This window comes from Polypterus senegalus, chromosome 7 (assembly GCF_016835505.1).
Source record: "Polypterus senegalus isolate Bchr_013 chromosome 7, ASM1683550v1, whole genome shotgun sequence".
Lineage (NCBI taxonomy): Eukaryota > Metazoa > Chordata > Cladistia > Polypteriformes > Polypteridae > Polypterus > Polypterus senegalus.
Window position 1 is genome coordinate 101,005,715 of NC_053160.1, and position 26,840 is coordinate 101,032,554.

The following is a 26,840-nucleotide window of genomic DNA, read 5'->3' on the forward strand; positions in this document are numbered from 1 at the left end:
AGTAGGCACACAGCATGTTTCATGGGTAAGTTTTTGCAGTTGCAAGTCTAGTTTTTATTGTCTATCACTTACGTTTGCAATATTATTTTTTTTTACAAATTATATTTCCTATTTTATTTTTTTTTTAAATATATAATGAGCTTTTGTCTACATGTTTCACTACTGCCATGGATTCTGTTCAAGCAAAGTTATATGTCATGTTTTTGTCCAACTATGTCTCCTCTCCATGCAGTTGTTTGTCTTTCAAATATGAGTTTTTTTAATATGAATAAAATGTATTGTAGCAGTCACTAATTATGTGTCTGTTTATAATTAAAGGCATTTATTTGTGATAAAAGTAAATGAAATATTTTCAGCAGTTTGCAAATAGGACCCAAAAAAAATTAAAAGTTTTTGTTGTAGCCATGACTGGGAGATATTCAGTATCACATTAGAACTGATATGACAGCATGTTGAGAGTACAAGTCCCCAAGTGCTTCCATCTCTTACAAGAATGTGTTTGGGAGAGGGCTTGTTGCTTTTTTTCTGTTAGTCATTTCAGGAATGTCTGCATTGAGTATGGCAGGAAGGGAACATGTGCACTGCTGAAAATCTGGGAGATATAAATCTACAGGCTGATGACAACAAATGAGACAGAGGAAACAAACAGTAGTCATCTTCCAGCAGAATTAAGCAGGCTTATAACTTATTGATAAATTCATTTAATAAGAACCCAGTTTCTGCCCTCTGATGTGGGGTTGGCTGCAGATTCATTTATTTATTGTGGAGGTAATGTGGGGCAATTAATGTCTACCAGTAAAAGATCCTGTGGCTGTTATTTGACTGAACCATTACAACATAATGTGGGCTGAGGCAAGAGTGTAACAGTCCAAAATTATAACAGCCACACATTTTATACTTACAGAGATGAAGTAAATCTTTTCAGCCTTGGAAAAAAAAGATATTCCATAATTGATTCTCAAAATAGTTACATTCAGTTAATTAGATCTAATAAGCAAGCTATATCTATCTATCTATCTATCTATCTATCTATCTATCTATCTATCTATCTATCTATCTATCTATCTATCTATCTATCTACTGTGTTGATTGTTGTAGACACATCTGCAGGGCAACCTGGTGTTATGCAGAAGTTATAAACATGTGTCATATCTCATGTAGGCATTTTTCAAGCCACACTACCTGCAAGTTTTCAATGGAATCTATTTTTAAACCAGAAATTAATTTTATTGAAGTATTTTTTAAGTTCCATCTAGCCAATAATATTTTATGGTTTAGAATCATTGAACACAGCTGTTTCTATATACATTATGCTAGTGAAGTGCATCTTTATACCTTTTTGTGCAAAGCAATAATGAGCAAGGATAATAATTCATACTCCTGTAAACGTTGAAAGGTTTTTATAATGGGTTTTTATAAAACTAAAAAAGCTTTATAAATAATAACAATAATAACACTAAGTATACTGTATTATCTTCTGTAACTATAGTATACAGTAGATTGGTTTAATTAATGGCCCACTGTATATTGAAGCCCTAACTGGGTATGACTTTGATGTGATTGTTAGCACTGCTACCTCAATAATTCATCATCCATTTGAATGTCACACAGCTGGGTGTGTGGAGTTTTATTTTTGTGTTTACAAAAGGTTTTCCTTTAGTATTCCAGTTTTGCCTCTAAGACATGCTAATCAAGGTGGTTGATTGTTGATTCTAAATTATTCCTAGGTGAGGTTGTTTGTGTAAATTCATCCTGAAATTGAATGGTGTCATGTTCAGAACTGCTTCCAGAATGAAAATATAAGATGTTCCTTAATAAGAAAAGGCCATTCACTTCTATATGTCTTGGTAATCCATATTCACCTGACTTTAGTAAAACATCATCCAGTCGAGTTTTGAAGATTCCCAAAGTGCCTAACATCTACCACCATACTTGGCCAATCATCTATGAATTTTCTGAGTGAAGAAAAACATTTGGCACAAATTCACCCTTAAACAGCTATAATTTATGTTCTTGTTGCGAAGCTTCTTTTAAAATAACAGATGAAATCCACTATACTAATTACTTTCATAATTTTTAACATGGTCACGTCCTCTCTTATTTGTTTACAGTGAAACAAACTCTTTCCATTTTTCTTCATAGCTCATGCCCTGCAGTCCTGGTATCAACCAAGTTTCTCTTCTCTTGGTTAACCTCCGCTCTTCTATCTTTTTTAGTAATACAAATGGCAGAACTGCAAATATTTCAATTGTGGCCATACTAGTGCCTTGTATAACTCCAGAGTAATGCCTTGTTAGCATCATTGAGATTAAACTAATTTTAGTAGAAAAATGCAAAATAATCTGAATTTCATTCAGCATATTGCATTGTAAAATAGTGCAAGACTATATAAAGTTTCAAATCTTTCAGTTTAATTTTCATAAATATATTCAGTAGAAAAATTCTCAAATTAATTTTACTTACATTGTACTGGATTTTACTGAGCAGTTTCTAATCAAATATGCATATGTATGCAAAATATATTATCCTTCTGACCTTTTAAGATAGTAAACTGTGACAAAACAATAGATGTACAGGTTGCAATTTACAAACAGAAAACAGTCTGAATTCGATCTGAATGCTATAGTAAACTAATGATCTCTTCTTAAACATAATTGTAAAATGAATTAATAGTCATCTCATTATTTTCATCACAGTAGTAATTAAAATTTAAAGGATAATCTTAGTGTCATCTGAAGTGGGATTTATTTGTACAATATGATCTCTTTAACTAGGTAGGACATAGACTGGTTACTGTTATAGAAAGGGAAGCTGGTATTTGGACTGGAAACTTTCTGAAGTAAGGGATTTTCTTTAGGTATATAGTAATACGAGACCCCTGCAAAGCACCATCTTATAATTTTCACAAAATACATGTTTAACATTTTTTTTAGTTTTAGCAGTAATTTTGGATTTGTTTTGCAAATAATATATAAGGAATATCATTTTATAAAGATTAATATTAATCTGCAACTTGGGAAGCACATATCCACTATAAGTGTATTAGCAATCATAATTATGGGTTTAGGCAGTGTGTTTCGCTAACATGGCTAAATTTACTCCAAAAATATCGAATGTATTCAAGCATATAATATCATCATCTTCTCAGTCATGAAAAATGAAGCCTATCCTAGCAGTATCTGGTGTAAGGCAAGAACCAACCCTGGGTAGCATGCCAGTCAATGGCAAGGCCGACTCACATACAAACACACACACATGGCCAATTTAGAAATACCAATTAACATAACATGAACCTGTTTTTTTTATTAGGTAAGAACATTAGAGCCAATGGATGAAAAATTATTTTCAAAACTGTTAAGATACGTTTCCTCAAAAGAGACAAGTGATCAAATGAAAATAAGTGGATATTCAGGGCACAGGGGTACATGTGAATGCAAGATTGACATAAACACAAGAAACAACAGGTCCAATAAACTTTATTTGAATTATGTGACGTTAAACGTGAAGTCTCTCTGGAACTTGTTGGGCCGAACAAACCAGAATTGTCCCAATGTTCTTATCAATCCAAGAGACTGTTTTTTATTATTATTATTATTATTTTATTTTATATAAATAATCTTAATAAACATGTATCTAGCAATCTGGTTATATATTTGTAGACTAATTGAGGAGTAATAGTATGTACTTTAAAGTAAGCAAAATTATTAAAGATGGCCCCTTATAAAACTAAATCTCGGGCAAATATATAGCATAGGTTTTATAAGAAATAATGAAAAAAATGGTATAAATACACAATAGCATTAATGCTAAAAAATTAATTAATAATTACAGTTAATTATGAGAAATATACAAAAGTCTTAGTGGGTACATCACTGTCTCAATCACACAGTGTACAGTAGCGTTTAAAAAGGCAAATGAGATGTTGGGTTATATGGCACACTGTATCAAGGAAAAGTTAAAAGCTGTTATGTGTAAGCTGTATGTCTCAGTTTGTTTTAGTTTTTTTCCTGGCAGTTTTGGCATTTGTATTTCAAAGGGCATAAAGCAACAGCACTAGGAACAGTTCTGAAAAGAGTTACTAGACTGGTTTCTGGGCTAATGGGAATAATCAGTGAATGTTTCACATATGGAAACAGAAATTAAGTGATGGAATTATAGAAGTTTTTAAAATCATGAAGAAAATAAGTAGACCACTTTTTAAGTAGCTTAACAGGAACATGGTCTGAGGAGGAGGAGGACACAGTTGGATGCAGATTATGTTTGCATGGTATTTTGCAAGGTTTATGATGGAATTGACAAATATTGATCTAGTTAGCAAGTTCAGGTACAAGTAGCATATTTTCATGCAAAATTCATTATTTAATGTGACTAATTTCATATTTGTGTAATCTTTGTCTTTAGTTTTTTAACATTTAAAATGTTATTTAAAAAAAACGGTCACGATTCTGATTTTTCTGAATTAAAATGATGAGCATATCTAAATGTATACAAAGGAATGGTTAAGTGAAACATTCAGGGAATAATTGCTATAAGTTAACTTAATCTAATTGGTACTCTGAAATCCTACTTGTGATATATGGGAGTGGGATAATGATTTTTGTGTAGCTCTTCTGACTTTTTCTTCCCATCCTTCCTTGCCTGTTTTGTAAGGCTTAATCAGCCTTTCATCTACCATATACCAATCACTCACATTTTGTACACAGCCTACTGTATTTTTAACCAATCCACCTGACAGCTTGCTGTCTTTTATATTTTATTTTAAATCTATTATTGTTTTTATTTTTTAAGCAATACTTTATAGGTTTCTTAATCAAATTATTTCCCTATTGTTATGATGACTTTGTGACTTATCTGGCAAGAAATGGGCAAATAACATAATCAAAGACCATGCACACCATTAACAGTCTCCATAAGTGATTACTATCAGGACAGGCTTTCAGTTCACTCAAAACAAAGAATGCTCATTTTGCCATCTACTTTATTTCTCCCCTGCAGCTAATTACTCTATCAAAAACATACAAATGGCTGTGCTTCACTCAGGACATAACTCCAAACAAAACCACCTATGATCTTCTTTTAAAGGATTGCTAAAGTATGTTTGCAATTACACTGCTCTGTGATTCTCATTTATGCACAGAATTTCATATACAGGGAAATACAGGGTGTCCATAAAGTCCATGTGCAATTTAAAATAGTTGTAACTTTGCAAGTATATGTGATAGAAAGAATTCGTAAAAAGGATTAGAAAGTTTGATGTATCTAGTTTTTTTTTTCTTTAGAAGTTTTATTTTTGCCGTATTTGGGGAACTGAAAATCCACATGAGTCTTTGAAACATGAAAGAGATTCTCCCAAACATAATGTGTGGTGTGCTTTGGGAATAAATCGAGTCATAGGGCCATTCTTTTTTGAAGGGCATGTTGTTAATGCTGATAGCTATCTAGAAATGCTGCAAAGTTACTTTATTCCTCAACTTGAACAATTAGGACTGATAGAGAATACAGTGTTTCAACAAGATGGTGCTCCTTGTCACTTTGCTTTGCATGTTAGACAGTATCTACATGAGAAATTCTCTAAAAGATGGATTGGAAGAGGTGGACCATTTTCTTGGCATCCACGTTCGCCAGATTTGGCTCCATTGGATTTCTTTTTATGGAGACACGTGAAAACTAATGTTTATTCAACCAAACCTCATTCTTTAGAAGACTTGCAAGCTAGGATAACTGATATGATTGCTGATATTGCTGAAAATCAGCCTGAAAATGTTTTCCGAGAACTTCGTTCTAGTAATGATGATGAGCATGTTGAAAATTAACAAGAACAATAAAAAATTTAAGAGTTGTTTCTTCCTAATCCTTTTTACAGATTCTTTCTATCACATATACTTACAAAGTTACAACTATTTTAAATTGCACATGGACTTTATGGACACCCTGTATATAGTATTGAATCTTTTGCAGTTGTTTATAATGTTGCAGTGAAATAGTATCATATATTATGTTCTGAATTTCAAGTAAGAAGTTTTCAACTTGAGACTCAAACACCAAGACTATAGTTGCATCTTAGTAAAGTTATTCAAATTAATTTCAAGCAATACAGGAATCTATTCTGGTCTTTATACAAATGTGGACTCCTTATTATCTCTCAGGTCTGCTCTTTGTAATTATGTGTATATTTATGATATCTCTCATTGTCACAATATGATTGAGAGAGAACATCACATTTCAATCAGTCATATACAGTATTTTATACAATTAGCTAATCACAAAGTTCTTGTAAAAGGTATTAAAGTAGTAATAGTACAAGCTGAGTTACACATTGTATGATAAATGCTACAAATTCACAAAGGAAACAAACAAAGAACACAATTAAGAGTTGCATCTTCTTTTGCAAAGTCACTGTTGATCAGAATAGTATTTAGAGAGAATACCAATGTAAAAAAGAGCGCAACATCATTGACCGATGTTGAGATCATCCTTCTAGAAGCATCATTTCACATAGCATGGATTATGTAAACCTAATTGTATTATTTAAGCAACAGATTTCCCAACTCTATACTGGTAATAAATCTCACAGTTCATGAACTGAAGGAGTGTGCCTGATCAACTTAAATAGTTTTTAGATTGTAAATGTCTCCTCTCACAGACCACAACATTAGGTGGTACTTCACAAAGTGGCATACAAAATACTGCCAAAATAGAAATAATTAAAAGAATAACTGTTGTATTCTGTTCTGTTATTTTAACTACTGCATAAATTGTGTTCAGTTTCTATCTCCAAAAAGTCTACTCTCTGTTTCTTTATTATACATCATTAAGTCATGGTAAGCTAATCGGACACTGGTGTCAAGCAAATTGTTTTTAAAATGATTTATTTGCACTTCTGTTGGCGATGGCCAAGGATACCAAACACTACCAAACATCCTTAACAGATTAATGTTTCCAAATTAATGTATCATCTATCAGTAGATCAGAATTAGAAGTGAAATGCTTAAAGTGATGAACATCCTTCAGATCTTTATATGGGAAAGGTCATATTTAAAGCTTGGAAATAATGGAAAAGGGAATCATTTTACTAAGCTTAACTTATTTTCATATGAAAACTTGTAAAAAAAAAACTTAAAACAATTCCACATTTGTTTATATAACAGTATTTTAATATATTTAAACACAAGTAAGTGTATCAAAATGTGGATTTTTACACTATTCCAGAAGCCAAACCAGAATCTGTGTGAAGACCACATAATGTAAATTTCAGTTTCTTCAGCACAGTTGGATATAACCAATGTGGAGGATAAGCAACTGTGGCCAAATTGTATCACTGTTACAATATGTTATGAAAATGGGCTCGTTATACAGTATGTGTCATGTTATGAAAGTTTAAAGTAGCTGCTGAGATGGTTATAACCTAAAATAGGACGTAATTACCTTACATATACTGTATAAGATATTCATAATATGCATTCAAAAATGTAACGTTTAAATGAAAATGATGCTAAATATTTACATCAATAGAAATTAGCATTATTATAATAGTTGTGCAGATTAGACTGGTCACCACAAAATAAGCCTTCTTACTAACCTCCAAGTATTAGCTTGGTCATGCTTTCCATTGTTAGGTTTGTCTGGGTGAACAGAGCACAGTAGTATGTTGCAATATCCTCTTCATGGAGATCACTGATCTTCAGGGTAAAGGTGGGCTTCATGCTATCTCGTTTGGAACCTTTAAAACGATTCGTAATGCCAGGTCCTCTGGTTTCTCTAGAGATCACACTGATGTGAATTACAAATTCCAATTCTTGTGTGCCATTGCGCTGTCTGTACCAATAGGCACCCTTTTCTGCTTCCTTTTCATCTTTGACTGGACACATGATGTTGATATTATTTTTTAGCTTGACATATTGAATTGTTGACGTTTGAGTAAAGCTAGTCACTAAAAAGAAACATACATTTTTAAAGATTAAGACATTTCAGTAAAAATTAAGTAATTTCTCAAAATGTTAGTTTTTTTCTTCAGAAGCAGTTGATTCTACTAACTGAAAGCAAGTTCAATAAAAACTCATAGGTTGTGCCTGACAAACAGGGTGCTGGTTAAAAATAGTATGAAGAGCCCTGGCAATCTAAAAGTGTCAGAAAAATGTGAGTTACCTGTACAGCTTCACTGGAACTGTAAAATGTGCAAATTTATTTAAATGGAGATGGACTTAAGAACTAAAACATTAGGTAAAGCATATTTAGTGTATGGGACCTGAGAAGGCCTGAGGACTTAATCAGGGTGGGTTCCTGCTTTGTGCCTGACCCTATAGGCAAAGGCTCCAGCTGCACACTATACGATGTAAGGGATTAAGTAGGCTCATACAATGAGTGTGGCGGGATAAATGTGCATGCATTGTAATTATAATTGCCTTACAGTAATGAAGTTGATAGTAGGTGTTGAGATGCATCTTTGCATAAAATATATACAAAATTATATACAGTCATCATTTTGACAAAATAACATAGGTGCCATCGCCCACTGACAAATTAGTACATGTGAGTAGCTTTAAACTTGTTGATCATGGAGTATTGAGTAATGTTGGTTAATAAGGTTTAAAATAAGTAAATTGTAATTTGGATAACATAAAGCATAACATCTTTAAACTCACTTACTCCAGATGTTTTTTTTTTTGGAAATTGTTAAAAATGGGTAGGATTACTTATAATGTCCTTCATTATGACTAAGAGGCATTAATTAGATCACTGACAAAGGTGGTACTAAAGGGCAGAGAGACACATTTTAAATGATTTTCTGTACACAAAGTTGAACAAACCACATATTCACCAGTCTACTTTTGTGATCCTCTCTTATGGTAAAGGGCTGCAGGGAGTGGGAACATATCCAATAGAAGTTATAGGATACAAACCAGGCCAAGACAGGAGAGTAAGCCATAGCGAGGTTCACCCATGCTGTCGCCACACTTAAATGCTTCAGAATCATTCTGAGTCATAATTCAACCTAACTTTTTAGTTTGTAGGAGGAACAGGAGATAAAGAGGAACATAGAAACTCCAGTCCAAACCTATTTTATCTAGATATTGAACTGGACAGGGACTGAACAGTCAATTAAACATTGTAATCTTAAATGATGTGCAATTATGCCACTCATAAAATATACATATGAATATATAGACTGTTTTAATCTCTCTCTCTTATCTAGCTTTACTGCTTACTTTTCTCCATCTGATTGATTTCATTTTAGAAATTAAAGAAAGTTTGAAATATAACTTACTACTCAAAATAATAAAATAATTTAATGTAACTGTTTGACCCTTTCAACACACAAAACAAGTACAGTAGGTCACATAGCTATGCTCAAGTGTTTATTGATGCAGCCATTACGGTATTCAAAATTCTCAACACCGTGTTTAAAAGTGAAGGGTTTGGTAGAAATTCTATTACGTCATAATAAATAAATTAATATTGACTCTTCTTTATTTGCTGAAAGGATCAAATAATTTTTAATCAATTCAAAATCCATAATATATATTTCCAAAACATTTGAAATATGTACAAATTAATTCAAAATATGTTAATAACTACTTATTGTCCGCGCCTACTCATTGTGGTGCTGGTCATAAAACTAAAAACACTATATTTTTATGGGTGTTCAATTAAGTGAGATAAAGTTTAAACTTCTATAAGCAGAAATACGAGATCAATGGTAGGTTTGCGATGGACTGTCCACCTTGTCCTGGGCTGTTTCCTGCCTTTAATCAAGTGGTGCTGGGAAAAGCTGCCACCCTGAATTGGACTTAATGGATTGAGAATGTGTTTTTTGGTATTTAATACCCTTTATGTTAATTATTGTAGGTAGGAGATCTGTTTAAAAAGGTCTGTAAGACAAAATCGCCTTTTTGTCTTTAGTACTCTTTGTGAATAAAATGAAAACTTTTTTTCCTAATTATAATTACAGTGAAACTGCAGAAGGTAATGCACTGTAAGATACAGTAAAAACAAATTGTCCACATATTATTTTTATCAAGTGGAAATTAAAGAATGATGTTTAATTTTAGTGATTGATTAAAAAAATGCAATTATCTGAAGTAAATTTTTATATCAGTCATCTGCTGTTAAATTACTTCAAGTTTAAGTTTGAGCCAGGGTTGCGTTTATATGCAAGTATTCACCAGATGCTGAGGCATTGTTTTAAATGGAAGAGTTATCAAAAAGTAAAAAAAAAAAAAAGAGTAAAATATTAAACCTTATGTATAATGAGAACAAAGTTCAACTTCAGTAGGTTGACAGAGGGAATTATGAGTACAATATTTCCAAGATTCAACCTGACCAATATTTTATCACTCCATATGATCCCCATGACCTCATCTTGCCCATATCTCCTGGTTTACTGCCACAATCCAAAAGCATTAATTTAAATGCCAATTTGCGAATTGTTCTGTATTGAGTGAATATGGCTGTGTGGGAGAGTGGTTTGTGATGCACCGATGTTTAGTAAAGAGCTGGTTCAGTCTTTTGTTCTGTGCTACCAGAAATACACTCAAAATCAAAAAATGAAAAAAAAAATGTAATGTAGTGAACAAATTTGAAAATTAAAATAGATCAAGTCATAACTTAACAATACTAAGAAAAGCATTTACTAATTATAGACATTGACAGAGCAAAAATGAATAAATAAATAAAGTTAGGTTAGTCTTCGAGCGTGGTAGTATTTTGTTGAGTAGGACTGAAAGTCATCCGTAGTTTTTGCTGAAAAATATATTGGAAGTCATTGTACAATGCTAGAGTACATCAAATCAGTAATTAAAGCCAAATTTCCATGTATAGTTGCATTTAAATGTCAGAAGGCCTTTGACATAGACAGTCAGTACAATTATGAAAGGGCTTTGCTTCTTATTGTCCAGGTAAGTAAATACTGTGTGTAAAGGTAATTGGATGATGATAATTAGAAAATAAATAGCATTGTAGCAAATCTGCAGGCTGCTCAAATCAAGTTGCATTCTCTGTAGACATTAAAAAAACCAAAACAATTGCGATCAAAAGTAAATCACCTGGTAATACTGAACAAATAAGCTTCTGAACTGGACAATACATGTCCATCAGTTCACTCCACTGCACTGCTTCAGTGACTGGCCCTGAACAATTCAAATTATCCATCCATTCTATTAAATAAATATATTGTGATTTGTAAATTAACCTAAATAACATTAAGAAAATAGAGTGTTCTAAAATAACATTGTCAACGGTACTCATTCAGCGAAGCATTTGAAAGAGGGAGATGGGCCTTCACTGATAATATATTAATCATGCTGTAATTTATCACAAAATAAGCTCCTAATTATAAACTTACCTGGCAGAAAAAGTCTTTTACCTATTTTTTTGTACTTCTTGATTCTTTTTGATTATTACAGAAACAGAGGTTATTGTTGAATTGTTATTTATTGATTAATGGTAATAAATGAGATGGTTGTCAGCTTCTATATTCTCACAAACACCTACCATATATATTTACTCTGCCATTTTACACAAATGTACATAATCCCAGTATAACTTTGTTTCACTACATTTATGCATCAAAAACTGACTCATATAAATCCCTGTTATAAGAAAATTCAGAAAAGGTTGTGTATATTTCGGAAAAGAAATACATATGGTGCTGTTTAGTTATAGTAGGTATGCTAAGCAGCTCTTTCAACCAGGAAATGTAGCTTTATAAAATATCATTTTAGATTTGGAGTGCTTGGAAAAAAAATGAGAGAATAGAATGTCACAAAAAATAGGTTGTCTAACAATAAATTAGACACTCTGTCAACACTAGGCCTTTATGCTATCAGATGAAATGTAACTTTCTTAAATAAATGAATTCTTTAAAAAAACAACTCAAAACTCATCTGTTCAGGAAGGCTTTTAACTTTACTTGGCTTTATTACCCTTCTCTCAGTTTACCTCTCTGTCAAGATGCTCATGTAACTTGTGTGTGTGTGTGTGTGTGTGTGCTATACCATCAATTATGTTGCTGTTAGGCTTTTTTCTCAGAATTCACTGTCGTAATCTTCTTAATTTATTTATTTGATTTGTACAATGCTATATACTGTATACCCTGCCATTCTTTCTTATATTCTGTAAGTGCCTTGAGCATAGGAAAGGCACTATATAAATAAAATGTATTATTATTATTAGATATGAAAAGTTAAGATCTTCTATGAAAGTTAGGCTTGATGAGATTAACCGACTCTTAACAATGACATTAGGCTTAATACACCACTGAGTTTCTGCAAAGAACTGTAAGAAACACGCTAAGCTGTGTTTAAAACCCTTTTTTTTCTTTTTTAAACAAGAAAGGGTTTTAGAACCTAATAAAGCATTTGAATCACCTACCTATGTTCCATAAAGCCACCCAAAAGACTATCCAAATAGACTGCATGCTGTGAGACCGGGCCATGTTTTGCTCTCTCTGAAGTGGAAATGCTGGTGAGGATCTTCCTTTATCGTTCAAGATGCTGGCAAGCAGCCTATCACATGACACTGAGGCTTCTCAGTTGAGATGACTGCAAGACTGGAGGCTGAAAGCTGATAACAACATTAAAAAGGAGATGAACTGTGTAGCACCTGCAGAGTAGATGAGGGGGATGATCAACAAAGTGATGAGGAGGTTTCATTCTACCCTGTACAGAAACTAAAGCAATGTCAGCAAGTGAGATGGTTAAAAGGAGACCCACTACAAGTAAGGGTATGCACTGCTATGTCTGCAGGAGAAAAGTAATACAGATTCAGGATACAGCTGCAGCAGTGTTTAGTTGTTCTGCATAAACTATAATCAACTTTAAGTTCATACTGGCCAGAGATTCCTTTTGTAAACATTATTTAATTTTTTTCTGAATGACAAAATCATAAGAAAAGATACGTGGCTTATCCATCCATCTAGAGATGAGAAAATTCCACCTTAGATAGCTGCACTTGGATAATGTATTTGTTTCAGCCCTTCTAACAATCTGCAGGTACTTGGACATACTGGGAAGACTTTGCCTATAAACACTTAATTATTGTCTTATTGCCTGACTGAAAACATTTAAGGTATCAGGATGGGTTTACATTGTTCCTGGCATAATATGATACAGCTTATTTGGGACTTATTTTCTTAAAGGCGGATGACTTGAGATGAACTTACTCAGCTGACAATAACATCCAAGCCTATGTAACTGAATTTAAGTGATTTACAAAAAAGCGCTTGACTCCAAAAGAAGAAGCAAAAAATATATATATTATTTTTCAAACTATTATACTAAATGGTAATTAAATAAAGGGGTTGATAAAGTGTGATGTAGTTTCTGACTTTTGGTTTGTAGCTATAGTGGACCTCCATGATGGAATTCGCACACCTCAGTGTACCTTGCTTGTAAAGAAGATGCAGGTATTTAAAATTGTATTCTAATCAGCTTTAAGGAAAAAGGTGTGGGCTAATGGTTAAGGCACTACACTAGAAACAAATGGTAGATAGTTTTAAAATGAACACTGTTCAGATCAATAACTTAAACATCGTGTTATCTGTATCTGTCGGAATAATTTAATAACATATAAGACTGATGAATGAATGATGTATGAAGGCTTTTTAAAGTGCAGAGCAACCAAAACAAAACAAGGAGACTTCCATGAATGTAGGTGTTAAAGAGCACACAAAAACTTTTTAAATGTGCAAAGTAAAAATAAATAAATAAATAATTGTGTAAAGAATGTAGAGAAGTGCGTTTTAAGTCTAATTAATGCCAAAGTGGGAATTGATACATAAACTGGCAAATGATCTTTAATTAATTAAATAATAATTTCTGTCTCTACTTTTTGTTTTCTTAGGTAACATGTGATGTCATTCTATATAGTTTTATGTTTTTCCAAACTTTTTTGCTTTTTTAGAGAACAAATGCAGTTTATTACAATTACATTGAGTTCACAATGCTGTCCATTTTAACATATCCCACCTAGATGAACATTTCCCCCAAGAAATAGCTACAAACGTTGAGAATACAAATTACTTCTTTCATCGTTTTTAATACCTACTGTATTCTTTAATGTAGTTGTTTTACAATTTAGTAGTTCCCTCTCTTAACTAACTGATTAAGAGAACTGCAGAGGACAAGGTGTTATGATGAGTCTCAACTCCTTCAATTTTAATTACATTTAACAGAAAGTGAATAACGTTTAAAAAAAAAAAAAACAGCAATCAGAAAAGCTTTTATTTCAGTAGAGTCTTAAAGTAATTACTATTTTCTTGTAGAACAGACATATTTGTCCTTATTTCCTCAAAATTAACAACCACAAATCAATATCTTTGTTTTAACAGGCTTAGATAATAGAGAGTCATTTGATTAGACATTAAAATGTCTAAACTCTATCTAACTGAAAAGTAACTTAGTGGCTTCAAATCCACTGCCTGTAACAATCCCCCAGGATCAGAACTGAAAAACAGTGGCTTGCAAATCAATCAATTAATAAAAAAAGTAATTTTGCACTATAGGACCTTTATAAGCTTAGAAAGGTGTTAATCTCTAAAAGAATATTTTCCATTTATTGGTAATATTCATTTTCTCAAATTAAATGTTTTAAGAGATTATGGTTGTGAGAACCATACCTATAATGATATACAGTATACCGAATTTTGGATCATTTAAGATTTTTGATTTGATGTACATGGTCAGTTTGTATCTTTAATGTTAGCTGGATGTATCCATATTTTTGTATAATATAAATTGATTTTAATTTAAGCCCAAATTTCTAGCATTGGATTATTTTTGGGCTTAAATTCCCTTCCAAAAATCACAATGTCATTTATCTAAGACAAAGGTCCTCAGTTACAGTTCTAGAGGGCCGCAGTGACGGCAGGTTTTTTTGCATTCAACCAACTTATTAATTACTACCCACTTATTAGCTAATAAAAATATATGGTTTCTTTGGGATCAATTTTAATTAATTCACGTGCTAAAATTCAAAACCTTTAATTACTTACTTCAGATTTAAATAATTGAATGTAGGGTTTAATTGTTTCCTATTTTCTTAATTATCCACTAGTTATCAATGAAATGCAGCTGGTCCCATCAAAAGCATCAGATCTTGGGCTAAATTAATTTGTTTAATCCTCTGTATTTGCATCATGATGTTTAAAACATGTGAGAAAGAAAATGGAAGGTCTAAGAAGTACAGATGTGTTCTAGTCAACAACATATGGATAATGGTCTCAGAAAAGGAAAATATACAAATTGATGAAGCTGTGAAATAATGAAACTAACAAGCCATACAATGAACAAGTTTCATTATCATAAAGGACTGGCTTCTAACTAAACAAAACTGGTTAGAAAGAGAGCCTGCAACTACTGTGGGTCTCCAAAACCATGACTTGGGACCCCAGTCTAAGATGAGGAGGCAGCTGAAACAGAGGAAAATCCATGCACATTTGTGCTACCATCTCCTAAAAATAAATCCCACTCATGCTGTCATGTATTTTTTTTTTTACATCTTTGGTGGGTCATTTGTTTTATTTCTATTAGTGCTGAGTATATGGAGAACACAGTGAAAACTGCAGGTTTTTCAAAGAGCAACTTTTCAGTTTTTCCTCAAGGGTGTTTTTTTTTTTTTTTTGGTTAAATGAGTTACTTTCACATACTGTATTAGTTGGTTAATGTTGGTTTGGTAATAATAAAAGTATTATCTTCCATTATGGTGCAGATAACTACAGCATATCTTCCAAAGGGTTAATTTATACATATTTTTGTAAACACACTAAATGCATTCATTCTTAAATCCATTGTTAAGGGAGAAGAATTGGTAGTTAAAGGATCCTAATGTGTGAGGCTTTCTTTTCCAAAATAACTTTCACCCTCTCATTTGTATTGTTAATCGACACTTTAGAAATGATTAATCAATCAGTATTTCAGGGTGGTGGGTAATGATTAAAAGGCACAAGTGCAAATGACAAAGCAAAAATCCCTAGAAAAGTAAATACCTTTTTTCATCTTTTTATTATAACATTAGCTATGACCACTTTGCACCATCTGCAGCTGAATACTGACTGAATAATCTAATATCAGCTTATGAAACAGTCATTGGGCCAAAATAATGGTACATATTATAGTTTAGCTGCTGTTAATAATTGATTGTTGCAATGTGCAAACTCAATTTTCAAGTGAAAATAAATATCCTTTTTGAAATATCATTAATGAAGACTTTATTTAATAGCATATCAATCCAGCTGCATTTTTTAATAATTATTTGATCAGAATCAGATAAATAAAGCACTCTGCTGCTTTCTTTAAATGTGTGAACAGATACGATTTGTTAATATGCTCTGCTGCAAATGAATTGTAAAAGAAACAATCACATTACATTGTTGATAACAAGATGACTTTTATTCGTATTCTTTCTTTTAATAAATGCCTTTTAAAAAATCGATTGAATTGTTTTGCATTTTTGGAAGAGAGATTGCAAATTATAACATAAATTGCAAGACAGTCTTATAAAAATCTTCCATGATAACTTGAACTGGTACCCAGGAATTTTACAATGAAATCGGAACACCTTAATCACCTTAACATGTCTGCAGTGGTTACCCTCACTATGGTAATCCTCTCTAACATGGCCATGATGGTTGTTAATACATTCATGGGACAAACAAATGCTCTCATTGCAGTTTCATGTAAAATTCTGCTAAAAGAAATTCTGTCCAAAATATTTACAATACAGTACTGCATATCTATCTATCTATCTATCTATCTATCTATCTATCTATCTATCTATCTATCTATCTATCTATCAGGAGGAAAAAACATTAACTGTGTAAGTATATTATGTAAGTTATTGAAATCTGTAAAATACTTATAAAAAATAAGCAGGTTTAATTAGTTAATAGATTTTTACTATGTTGTATTAGATGTGTTAAAAAATCATGTAACCTTTATTTTACTTTAATAGGCCATTTATGTAAAACAACAGGTTTACCATGTGCACCTTCTGTATAAAGACATTCCTGCATACAGTAAGTTACAACACAAAAGATAAGGAGGTGATGAGGAGTGTTTTTCAGCTAATCTTAAAATGTCTTTTGACATTTTTATTTGTTTTATTTCTTTTTTTTCACATTATATACGATGTTATGCCCTGGAAATTGTGTATGTTTAAAAAATAAGGGAAGTGTATGAAAAAGATTTAGGTTCTTAATTCTTTTCACACTGTAGAATTTTCACGCTTATAAGCACTATTGGAGGTAAAGTAGGACTCGCACTAAAAACTGAGAATGTAGGACCATGCGAAAAGGCGAAAGTCATTTTATCAGTGTAATGCTTTTGACATGTATGTATGCGTTATTGAAATTTCAACGGTTGCATAAATTCTGTCATGTTGTGTAATCATAAAAATAACCTGTTTACGCACTACACGGAGATGCGTGCCACATTGGCTGGCACTGATGATCTGCCGTTGTGCAATTGTACCGACAAGATATGTAATCTCTTGGTGCGTTTAGCTTTTTCTAGTCGTATGGAATACTGTTCTTACACAATTTTCTACAGCTTTTTGAAATATGTATGCACATAAATATCATCACTATCTGCTCGATCACTCTGAAAACAGGAAGCGCCCTTCTTTTTTGCAGGACCTCATTTTTCCACCGCTATATTTGGAAATTCAATGAGTTAACTGAACCCGCTTTGTCCTTTGTAAGCGAAAGCTGACTGGCCCTGTATTTTCCTGTTTCTCATTCATATTTTTATTTAAAGCCTCTGCACATAGGCTACTCTTAGAACATGTGTTTTAACATCTTTTTGAAAATGTGCATTTTGTGAAGAAAAAAAAAAGTTTGATATACACTATCGGCTGTTAGAAAGGCTAATAACTAAGTGAGACAATACACGACTGTCTAGTTTCTCAATAGATTCAGCTATTTCATTTCATTTCGAGTCTGCCTTTGAATTCATATTGTCTTTAGTGTGACATTCAAAATAAGTATTAATATCAGTCAACGTTATTAGAGATTTCCGAAGGTTACAAAGTGAGGTGCAGTAAACTGCGGGGTTTTTTTTCATTTATGCAGGCTTCATCTTAGGATGCTCCTGCATTCAGCAGCTCTTGAATCTAATGATCATAATCTTTGATTACATTTTGTAGGCGTTAGTTGTTTTATTCAAATCCGAAAGGTTTGAGTTTTGGACAATTTGGACAAAGTGTTTATACGTAGAGCAATTATGCATAGGTTTGCTTTCAGAAGTACGAATTGCACAAATTCACGTGACCTAATTGTGTGGGATTCTTAAAAGTATTTTCTAAAAGATTTTAGAAAATATCACATTATTAACGCATGCACATATGCAAACATTTAATTTCAATGTCAATTTATTTATAGAGCACATTTAACACACCATCAGTAAGGCAGTAGCCAAAGTGCTTTACATTAAAACATACAATTAACAATGAACATAAATACAATTAAATGGAAATACATAGAAATAAAGTACAATAAAATTAAGTATAGCCAAGCACATTAAAGAAAAGAAAGAAGATGACTAAGAGTAGGGCAACCATTAGTATCCGTAAAGGTTACTGAAAGCTCTAAAAGAAATGAGTCTTCAGTCTAGTTTTAAACAGTTCAGTTGGAGATGTCTCCTTAATGTTGCGAGTTGCAGCAGCTGTAAAAGCCCTGTCCCCCTTAGTTTTTCACTTAGTGCGCGGGACCACAACTGGTAGTTCTCTGGATGGCTGGAATAAAACACAAAATTCAGATAAATAGGCAGAGGTATACCTATGTACTGATTTAAAAACTAGCAACAACATTTTAAAGTAAATTCTGAAACTAATATTGGAGAAAAAGAATCAAACTTTCTTCCCCAAACCAAAAGGGCAACAGCATTCTGAACCAACTGCAACCTGTGTATCAGGAACTTGGTGATCCCAGAATATAAGGAGTTGCAGTAATCAAGCTGAGAAAAGATAAAAGAATGAGTAGCTTTCTCAAGATCCCTAGGAGATAAAGGAAAGGTTTGACTTTAGCTAAGCTGGAAAAGCAAGTTTTGACTACAGAGTTAATCTGTTTGTTAAAAGAGCGGTTACTGTCAAAAATGATACCAAGATTACAGACTTGAGGTTTTCAAAACTTAGCGAAAGAACCCAGAAGTTCGAAACCAATCTGAGCTTTGGCAGTAGGACCAGCTATCAGTACCGCTATATTATTTTGATTGAGATCAAGAAAATTGTCATGAATCCAGCTCAAGAAGACAATTGTGCAGCCAAATAATTGCAGAGTTACAAACAGGAATACAAACCCGTGTATTATCAGCATAACAGTGAAAAGAAATATTACATTTCCTGAAAATATCTCCTATAGGATGAAGATCAATTGAAAATAAAATAAGACCCAAAATGGATCCCTGAGGAACATCACATTTAACTGGAGCAGTAGATGAGAAACAGGAATTGAAAGACACTGAAGAGTGTCTACCAGTAAAATATGACCTGAACCAGTTAAGAGGAGCCCCTTTAAGCCCCACTAGATGTTCAGGCCACAACAGTAAGATCTCATGGTCTATAATCTATGGTGTCAGAAGCTGCAGAAAAATTGGTTGTAATTATTTTGCAATGACAGTACTTTCAATCACTTAATCATTGCTAACATACGCGAAAACATAGATATTGTCACAATAATGATAGAAATCATAAATGCAGTTTTCTTTCTTTTGAAGGTTAACTGCAACAAACTAGTTTTGAAACATGTTTATAACTTCACTGTCAGATACAAATATATCTTGTAAAACAATATAGGCAAAATGTTACTTTTTGATTTTTTATTTCCTTTGGCTGTTTTGCGTTTTTCATTGTTCAGTCAAGCAGTCTGCCCATTAAGAATTGTGTGTTTAAATTATTTTTTCAAGGAATCTAATTATAGAGCTGGTAAGACAGAAAAAGAATACAAAAGACTGAAATAAGTCCAGTAAATAATGTGTTCTACAGTAGATTAAGCTTTAATGCTGTTTAATTTTATGTATAAATAAAATATTAATCACTGGATGTTTTTAAGGATTTCCATGGATTTAGAATTCAACGAAATTTGTCTTCACTCAGATGTCAAAATGCTCACATCTAGGAGTAGTTTTATCTTTATATCTGAGGTATGCAGAAGGCAGGCAGGCTTCTGCACCACATGCCTGAGGTGAAAGTGGTTGACGTTCACATCAAATGGGGAAATGCCACATAATTCTTTGAAAACAGGAGAAAAGTGAAAACAATTATAAAGAATGTATTTTTCACCTCTTACACATCTCCTGAATAAGTTGTCTAGCTAGAGAAGATGTATTTATGTAATTAATGAATTTAGCAATATTAAAAGGTGCTGAAACAGGTGTTAGTTGACAAAACAGTGTTCATGTTATATTCAAGATTTTAAACTGATTACAGGGTTTGAACTCTGAATATTAGGATAATATGTTATGATAAAGCAAACTGACCTACTGGATTTCACTTTATTTGTCAAGCCCTAATTGTTATTGCACTCCGGTCAATGCAGTTTGTGGATTTTTTTTATTTAGTTTTAGTTGCTTAATTTGTTAAGATTCAAAACCTTTAATTTTATAATTTTCCTTTAATTAGGCACATTAAAAATCATTAATTGTTTACAGTAGACCTCAGCTCTTTTATGCAAACAGGCTATTCCAGGAATTGGCCAAGATTTGTAAAGGTCTTTAATGAGCAAATGCCAGATAATGAGGACAGTATGGAAATGTTGGGAATCACTGTTTAGCCAAATTGTGCTGATATGATTACCAGCTAATGCAGACAAGACACAGTATAATATTGCAATAACCTTATACAGGTGCATGACAAAGTTGATTTATTTCAGTAATTCCATTCAAAAAGTGAAACTTGTATATTAGATTCATTCATTACACACAGACTGATGCATTTCAAATGTTTATTTCTTTTAATTTTGATGATTATAACTGACAACTAATGAAAGACCCAAATTCAGTATCTCAGAAAATTAGAATATTGTGAAAAGGTTCAATATTGAAGACACCTGATGCCACACTCTAATCAGCTAATTAATTCAAAACACCTGCAGAAGCCTTTAAATGGTCTCTCAGTCTAGTTCTGTAGGCTACACAATCATGGGGAAGACTGCTGACTTGACAGTTGTCCAAAAGACAACCATTGACACCTTGCACAAGGAGGGCAAGACACAAAAGGTCATTGCTAAAGAGGCTGGCTGTTCACAGAGCTCTGTGTCCAAGCACATTAATAGAGAGGCAAAGGGAAGGACAAGATGTGGTAGAAAAAAGTGTACAAGCAATAGGGATAACCGCACCCTTGAGAGGATTGTGAAACAAAACCCATTCAAAACTGTGGGGGAGATTCACAAAGAGTGGACTGCAGCTGGAGTCAGTGCTTCAAGAACCACCACGCATAGACGTATGCAAGACATGGGTTTCAGCTCTCGCATTCCTTGTGTCAAGCCACTCTTGAACAAGAGACAGCGTCAGAAGCGTCTCGCCTGGGCTAAAGACAAAAAGGACTGGACTGCTGCTGAGTGGTCCAAAGTTATGTTCTCTGATGAAAGTAAATTTTGCATTTCCTTTGGAAATCAAGGCTCCCAGAGTCTGGAGGAAGAGAGGAGAGGCACAGAATCCATGTTGCTTGAGGTCCAGTGTAAAGTTTCCACAGTCAGTGATAGTTTGGGGTGCCATGTCATCTGCTGGTGTTGGTCCATTGTATTTTATGAGGTCCAAGGTCAACGCAGCCGTCTACCAGAAAGTTTTAGAGCATTTCATGCTTCCTACTGCTGACGAACTTTTCCAACAGGACCTGGCACCTGCACAGTGCCAAAACTATCAGTACCTAGTTTAAGGACCGTGGTATCCCTGTTCTTGATTGGCCAGCAAACTCGCCTGACTTTAACCCCATAGAAAATCTATGGGGTATTGTGAAGAGGAAGATGCAATACGCCAGACCCAACAATTCAGAAGAGCTGAAGGCCACTATCAGAGCAACATGGGCTCTCTTAACACCTGAGCAGTGCCACAGACTGATCGACTCCATGCCACGCCGCATTGCTGCAGTAATTCTGGCCAAAGTAGCCCCAACTAAATATTGAGTGCTGTACATGCTCATAATTTTCATGTTCATACCTTTCAGTTGGCCAACATTTCTAAAAATCCTTTTTTTTGCATTGGTCTTAATTGATATTCTAATTTTCAGAGATACTGAATTTGGGACTTTCATTAGTTATCAGTTATAATCATCAAAATTAAAAGAAATAAACATTTGAAATACATCAGTCTGTGTGTAATGAATGAATCTAATATACAGGTTTCACTTTTTGAATGGAATTACTGAAATAAATCAACTTTGTCATGATATTCTAATTTTATGACCAGCACCTGTATAATGGGCTAATGTTAATTACAAATTAGCATTTTTACATCTTTTTGCGTAGGTATAGTGAAATACATGTCACTGGTTCTATACAGCTTCATATTTTCTTATCTTTCACATTATTTCTTTTCAATGTTAGGAAATTTTCAGAAACACACCACTTTTATGTACCTGCAAATTTTGTATTAGTCATGACCAAATATGATGGTATAGTCTTTTCACAACTTTTATACAAAGTCTTTTATTCACCACATTTTGGGAATGGTTAACCTGATAGTGTTCAAGGCTCTGCCCATGAAGGAGGATATGCAACTAAGAATACAAATGACAGCTACACAGTTAACCTGTTGTGCGTGTATATGTTTATAAAAGTCTCTGTACACTACATTGATGGTTAATTATTTAAAAAGAAAATATTAACTAGTGGGGGAAGTTGCTGGTTGGGGTGCTAGAAAACAAGTATCTGATGTAGCTTTGCATTGTTCATTTTTGTTGTATTCGATAGACTTGACCAGTGGCCCACAAACTGGGTAACTATCTCTGTGTTCTTTCCTAAGATCTAATGAGATCTTAGTTTGGGTGCACACAATTAAGCTGTTTATATGTAATTTAATCAGGGAAAAGAATGGTGCTGCAGTGGTTGGCATTGCAACCTAATTGCTAGTTTGAATCCCTGCAAAATTTTTTAGCAGAGTGTGCATGTGACTTTGTTATTGATTCACCCATCAGATCCAGGGTTACAATAAAATTACTGTTTTTCTTGTTTTTTGTAAAAGGAGTATTAAGGAGCTTGGCATCAGGACAGGACCTGAGCCTTAAATGTTTCTCTTCCAATATGCCCTTAATAATGCAATTCAAAGCTTAGAATTAACAAGCATGGGCAGAGTACAGCCCATAGTATGCCATCTTCTCTCCCACCTTCCAATGTCAAATAAAGAACCTGATGAAAACACAGACAAGGAGAACCAAATTTATGATGGTCCTAGACCTTATGCACTATAGATAAACTGGTTTGGTGACAACAGAGATAAAGGAAAAGCAGAGAGTAAGAGGTGTGAAGAAGAAGAGTATATGGATTATAACATGAAATACTGGAAGTACAATGAGAAAATTGGGTGAAGTGATGAACAGAAATATAGATATATGATGTGTACAGGAGGAGAGATAGAAAGTTACAAGTCCAAGAATGTATAATGGGAATAGTGGAAAGTATTCATGTTATTGACCGAGTGTAGGAAGTAAACTTGATGGAAATATTGAAAGCAAGACTAAAAGAGATTTCAGGAGCATCAAGTGTAACAGACAAGTGATGAAAAATGTATGGCTGAAAACCAAGTAAGTCGGCAGTTGGACAAAGGGAACACTGAGACTCAGGGAAACATGGTGTTAGAATGCTGAGGAAAGGAAAGCAATTGAGGAAAAGAGGAGACACTGTTAGGAGTGGTAAGAATAAAGGCAGAAGGTGATCTATAAGAAACCAAAGTGAAATGTTAGAAAGTTTGCAAGTGATCTGTATAATGAGGAAGAAAACGGAAATGTCTTCAGTATTATGAAGCAGATGGCACAGCAGAAAGACAGGATGCAGTAGGTGTGAATGTTGTAAATGCTGAAAGAAGGATTATGATTGATGATGATGAAGTCCTGAAGATTGGAAAAGACAAGTACGTTTTCCATTACACAATGGAAGGCCTGAATCACTAGAGTGTGAGTCAAATTAAGCTTATGGAACAGGTAGCAAAGATGACCATAAAAAAGAAAAAGATTCGGGTTGAAGTGACAGTCTATAAAATGCAGTCAAGTTTTTTTTCCCTGGAAACAGATAGAGAGTTTATTCTATGGAAAATATAGGAAAATCATCAGGGCCCTCATGCATAACGCCGTGTGTAGAATTCGCACTATAACATGACGTAAGCATGTTCTGTGAAAAGACAATGGGAAAATCACAGGGGGAAAATATAAGAATTTCAGCGAATACCAAGTGGAGGCAAAGGAAAAACATACTATTTGTTGATTTAAACAGTGGTATAATCAACAAAAGGAAACTGATCGAGTGACATAACGTGTCGGAGAAACTCAAAAGATCAAGTTCACAAAGTCGCACAGTGCCAAAATAAAAAAAGAAGTCACATATCAAAGTCCTGCGGTGGGTTGGCTCCTGCCTTGTGCCCTGTGTTGGCGGGGATTGGCTCCAGAAGACCCCCATGACCCTGTGTTCGGATTCAGTGGTTTGGAAAATGGATGGATGGATATCAAAGTCACTGTGAAAAGGCGAGTTGTAGCTCACCATCTGAGTGTCATATGAAAGCTTATTAGGGTACAGACAAAAAAATAGGCACACAGGGGGGAAAAAGCACAAAATGTCAACTTTAATCTCGAAATTTCCACTTTAATCACGTAGTTTACTTTGTCATTAAAGTAGAACATCATAAACTTCATCTTAAAATCATTTAATTTACTAGTTTCTCAAATCCTATCGTAACTAAAGTAGCACGTTAAATGCTTTGTTTTGTATTTGATGTTCTATGTGTGAATCACTACATGCTTCCATTCTTTCTCTTTCTCCGACAGGACACAGAATCCATTACATTCGTGATATTACAGCTCTCTGAATAATTAAAATACTGATGTATACGTGATATCATTTTCATGATGATTGGAATGAAAGCATGTTATTAAACATGGGAACACAATGGCGCAGTGATTGTTCATGTCTCACACAAGATGCTGCTGCCCATGCGCGACCTTCGATGAAATAATTTATTGTAGCAGTACTGTCTCTTTCAAACGTACTAACCTCCAATTCCTGTCCTTACTTTTCTTTCCCCAAATACCCAATCGCCACACAATCAGCTCTGTAATAGACGTTAAGCCATCTGTAAGCTTACGACAATTCTTTAAAACTTTTAAGGAACACTGAAATATCTTCATAGTAAATTTTAAATTATTCTATCCATCTATCCTTTCAGTGTTGCGCCAGCTTCAGTAAATATACAGCGCAAGGCAGGAACAATACGTGAACTTGCTAGCGCTGTGGCACCGTGTCCTCACATGTTTAATTATTAACGATGCAGATTATTTAAATGAAGTTAACGTTTTATCTGTATAATATAATCAACATATTTTTCTGCATTTCATCTTAAAAATAATATCGTCATCATATGTAAATACGCGCTTTATAAAGTGGCGCAGGTTGTGCAATATTATAACTGTAGTGTAAGTTTACAGTGTGGTAATTGTACTTATAAGTACAAACAGTCCTACAAGGAGCAATTGATTTGTGACCCGACATTTGTGCGATAGACATATGCACGCCTACAAAATAGCGCCTATTAAAACGTGCCATCAAAATCGCGCTGACAAAATCGGCCCAACAAAATCGCGAAAGTTTCATTAAATATGAATTACTAGTTTAAAGCATATATAATAATGTTTATTTTAGAAGCCAATATTATGAGACGCGGCATGCCATCAGCACGGCACGCAGATAGTCCTTAAGATCACACCCTGCATATGTAGGAAGAATTGCAGCAAGGGTGTCCCACTCTCTTGGCCTCTCTCGTGATTTTGTCGTGGCAATTTTGTCGGCGCGCATTTGTGGAAAACCATTTTGCGGATTTGTCGGCGCTCATTTGTCCGTTGCGGTTTTGTTGGGGAGCATATATCTATCGCGCTTTTGTCGGTGAACCAATTGACTGAGTGCGTTTATAGTTCTTGGGATGAAACTGTTTCTGAACCGTGAGGTCCGTAAAGGAAAGGCTTTGAAACGTTTTGCCATGGCTGAGGCAGCGTGTGCTTGATGCTGTATACAGATAATTCTCTTTACGATCAGCTGCTGCAATGATTCCCCACTCAGATATAGTGATATAAATACTCTGAGTGGTGCAGTGGGAGTAATATGGAAAAAGATGATCCGCTGTGGCAACTCTTAACGGGAGCAGCTGAAAGAAGAAAAAGAAGAAGAAGTGGGAGTAACAACGCTAAAGCAGTTATGGTATTTGGAATAGTTCGACCATTCCATTGACCATTATATTGTTACAGGTTAATTACAAACAGATGCATTAAACTAATGAACAATATGTGGTTAATTTCAGTGTATTTATAAAGCCACGTCAGGGATGTTGATTTAGGAAAGAAACATAAATCACACAGGAACAGTAGCATTGCTTTGACGCTGGGTGCGGCCAGTCTGCAAAACCAAGAGCAGAACTTGCGTATGACAGGGTATGAGGTACCATGGAAATGTGCGTGGCTTTACGCCAAGTTTAGGTTTTATACATCGCAATTTGAACGTGGAAACGTTCTTACACAACATTTCTGTGCATATGCACCGTTTATACATGAGGCCCCAGGTGAAGGATAAGAAGTCACATTTTACATTTATAGATCTGGAAAGGCTTTTGATTGGTTGTTACAAGAGAGGTTCAGAAGGGCATTAATGTGAGGTGTAA

General features: G+C 33.9%; 1 protein-coding gene across 1 annotated transcript in view; it reads right to left on the bottom strand.

The window, feature by feature from the left end:
• cd8b (cd8 beta) overlaps positions 1 to 12,529 on the bottom strand; it is a 30,848-nt gene extending 18,319 nt beyond the window's left edge. The window contains exons 1-2 of the mRNA XM_039759094.1: positions 12,370 to 12,529; positions 7,580 to 7,930 (exon numbers count right to left, since the gene is read on the bottom strand). Of these exons, the coding sequence (XP_039615028.1) occupies positions 7,580 to 7,930; positions 12,370 to 12,433 (415 nt within the window). The 5' untranslated portion in view covers positions 12,434 to 12,529. The remainder of the gene's footprint in view (positions 1 to 7,579; positions 7,931 to 12,369) is intronic.
• Positions 12,530 to 26,840: the final 14,311 nt, after the last annotated feature.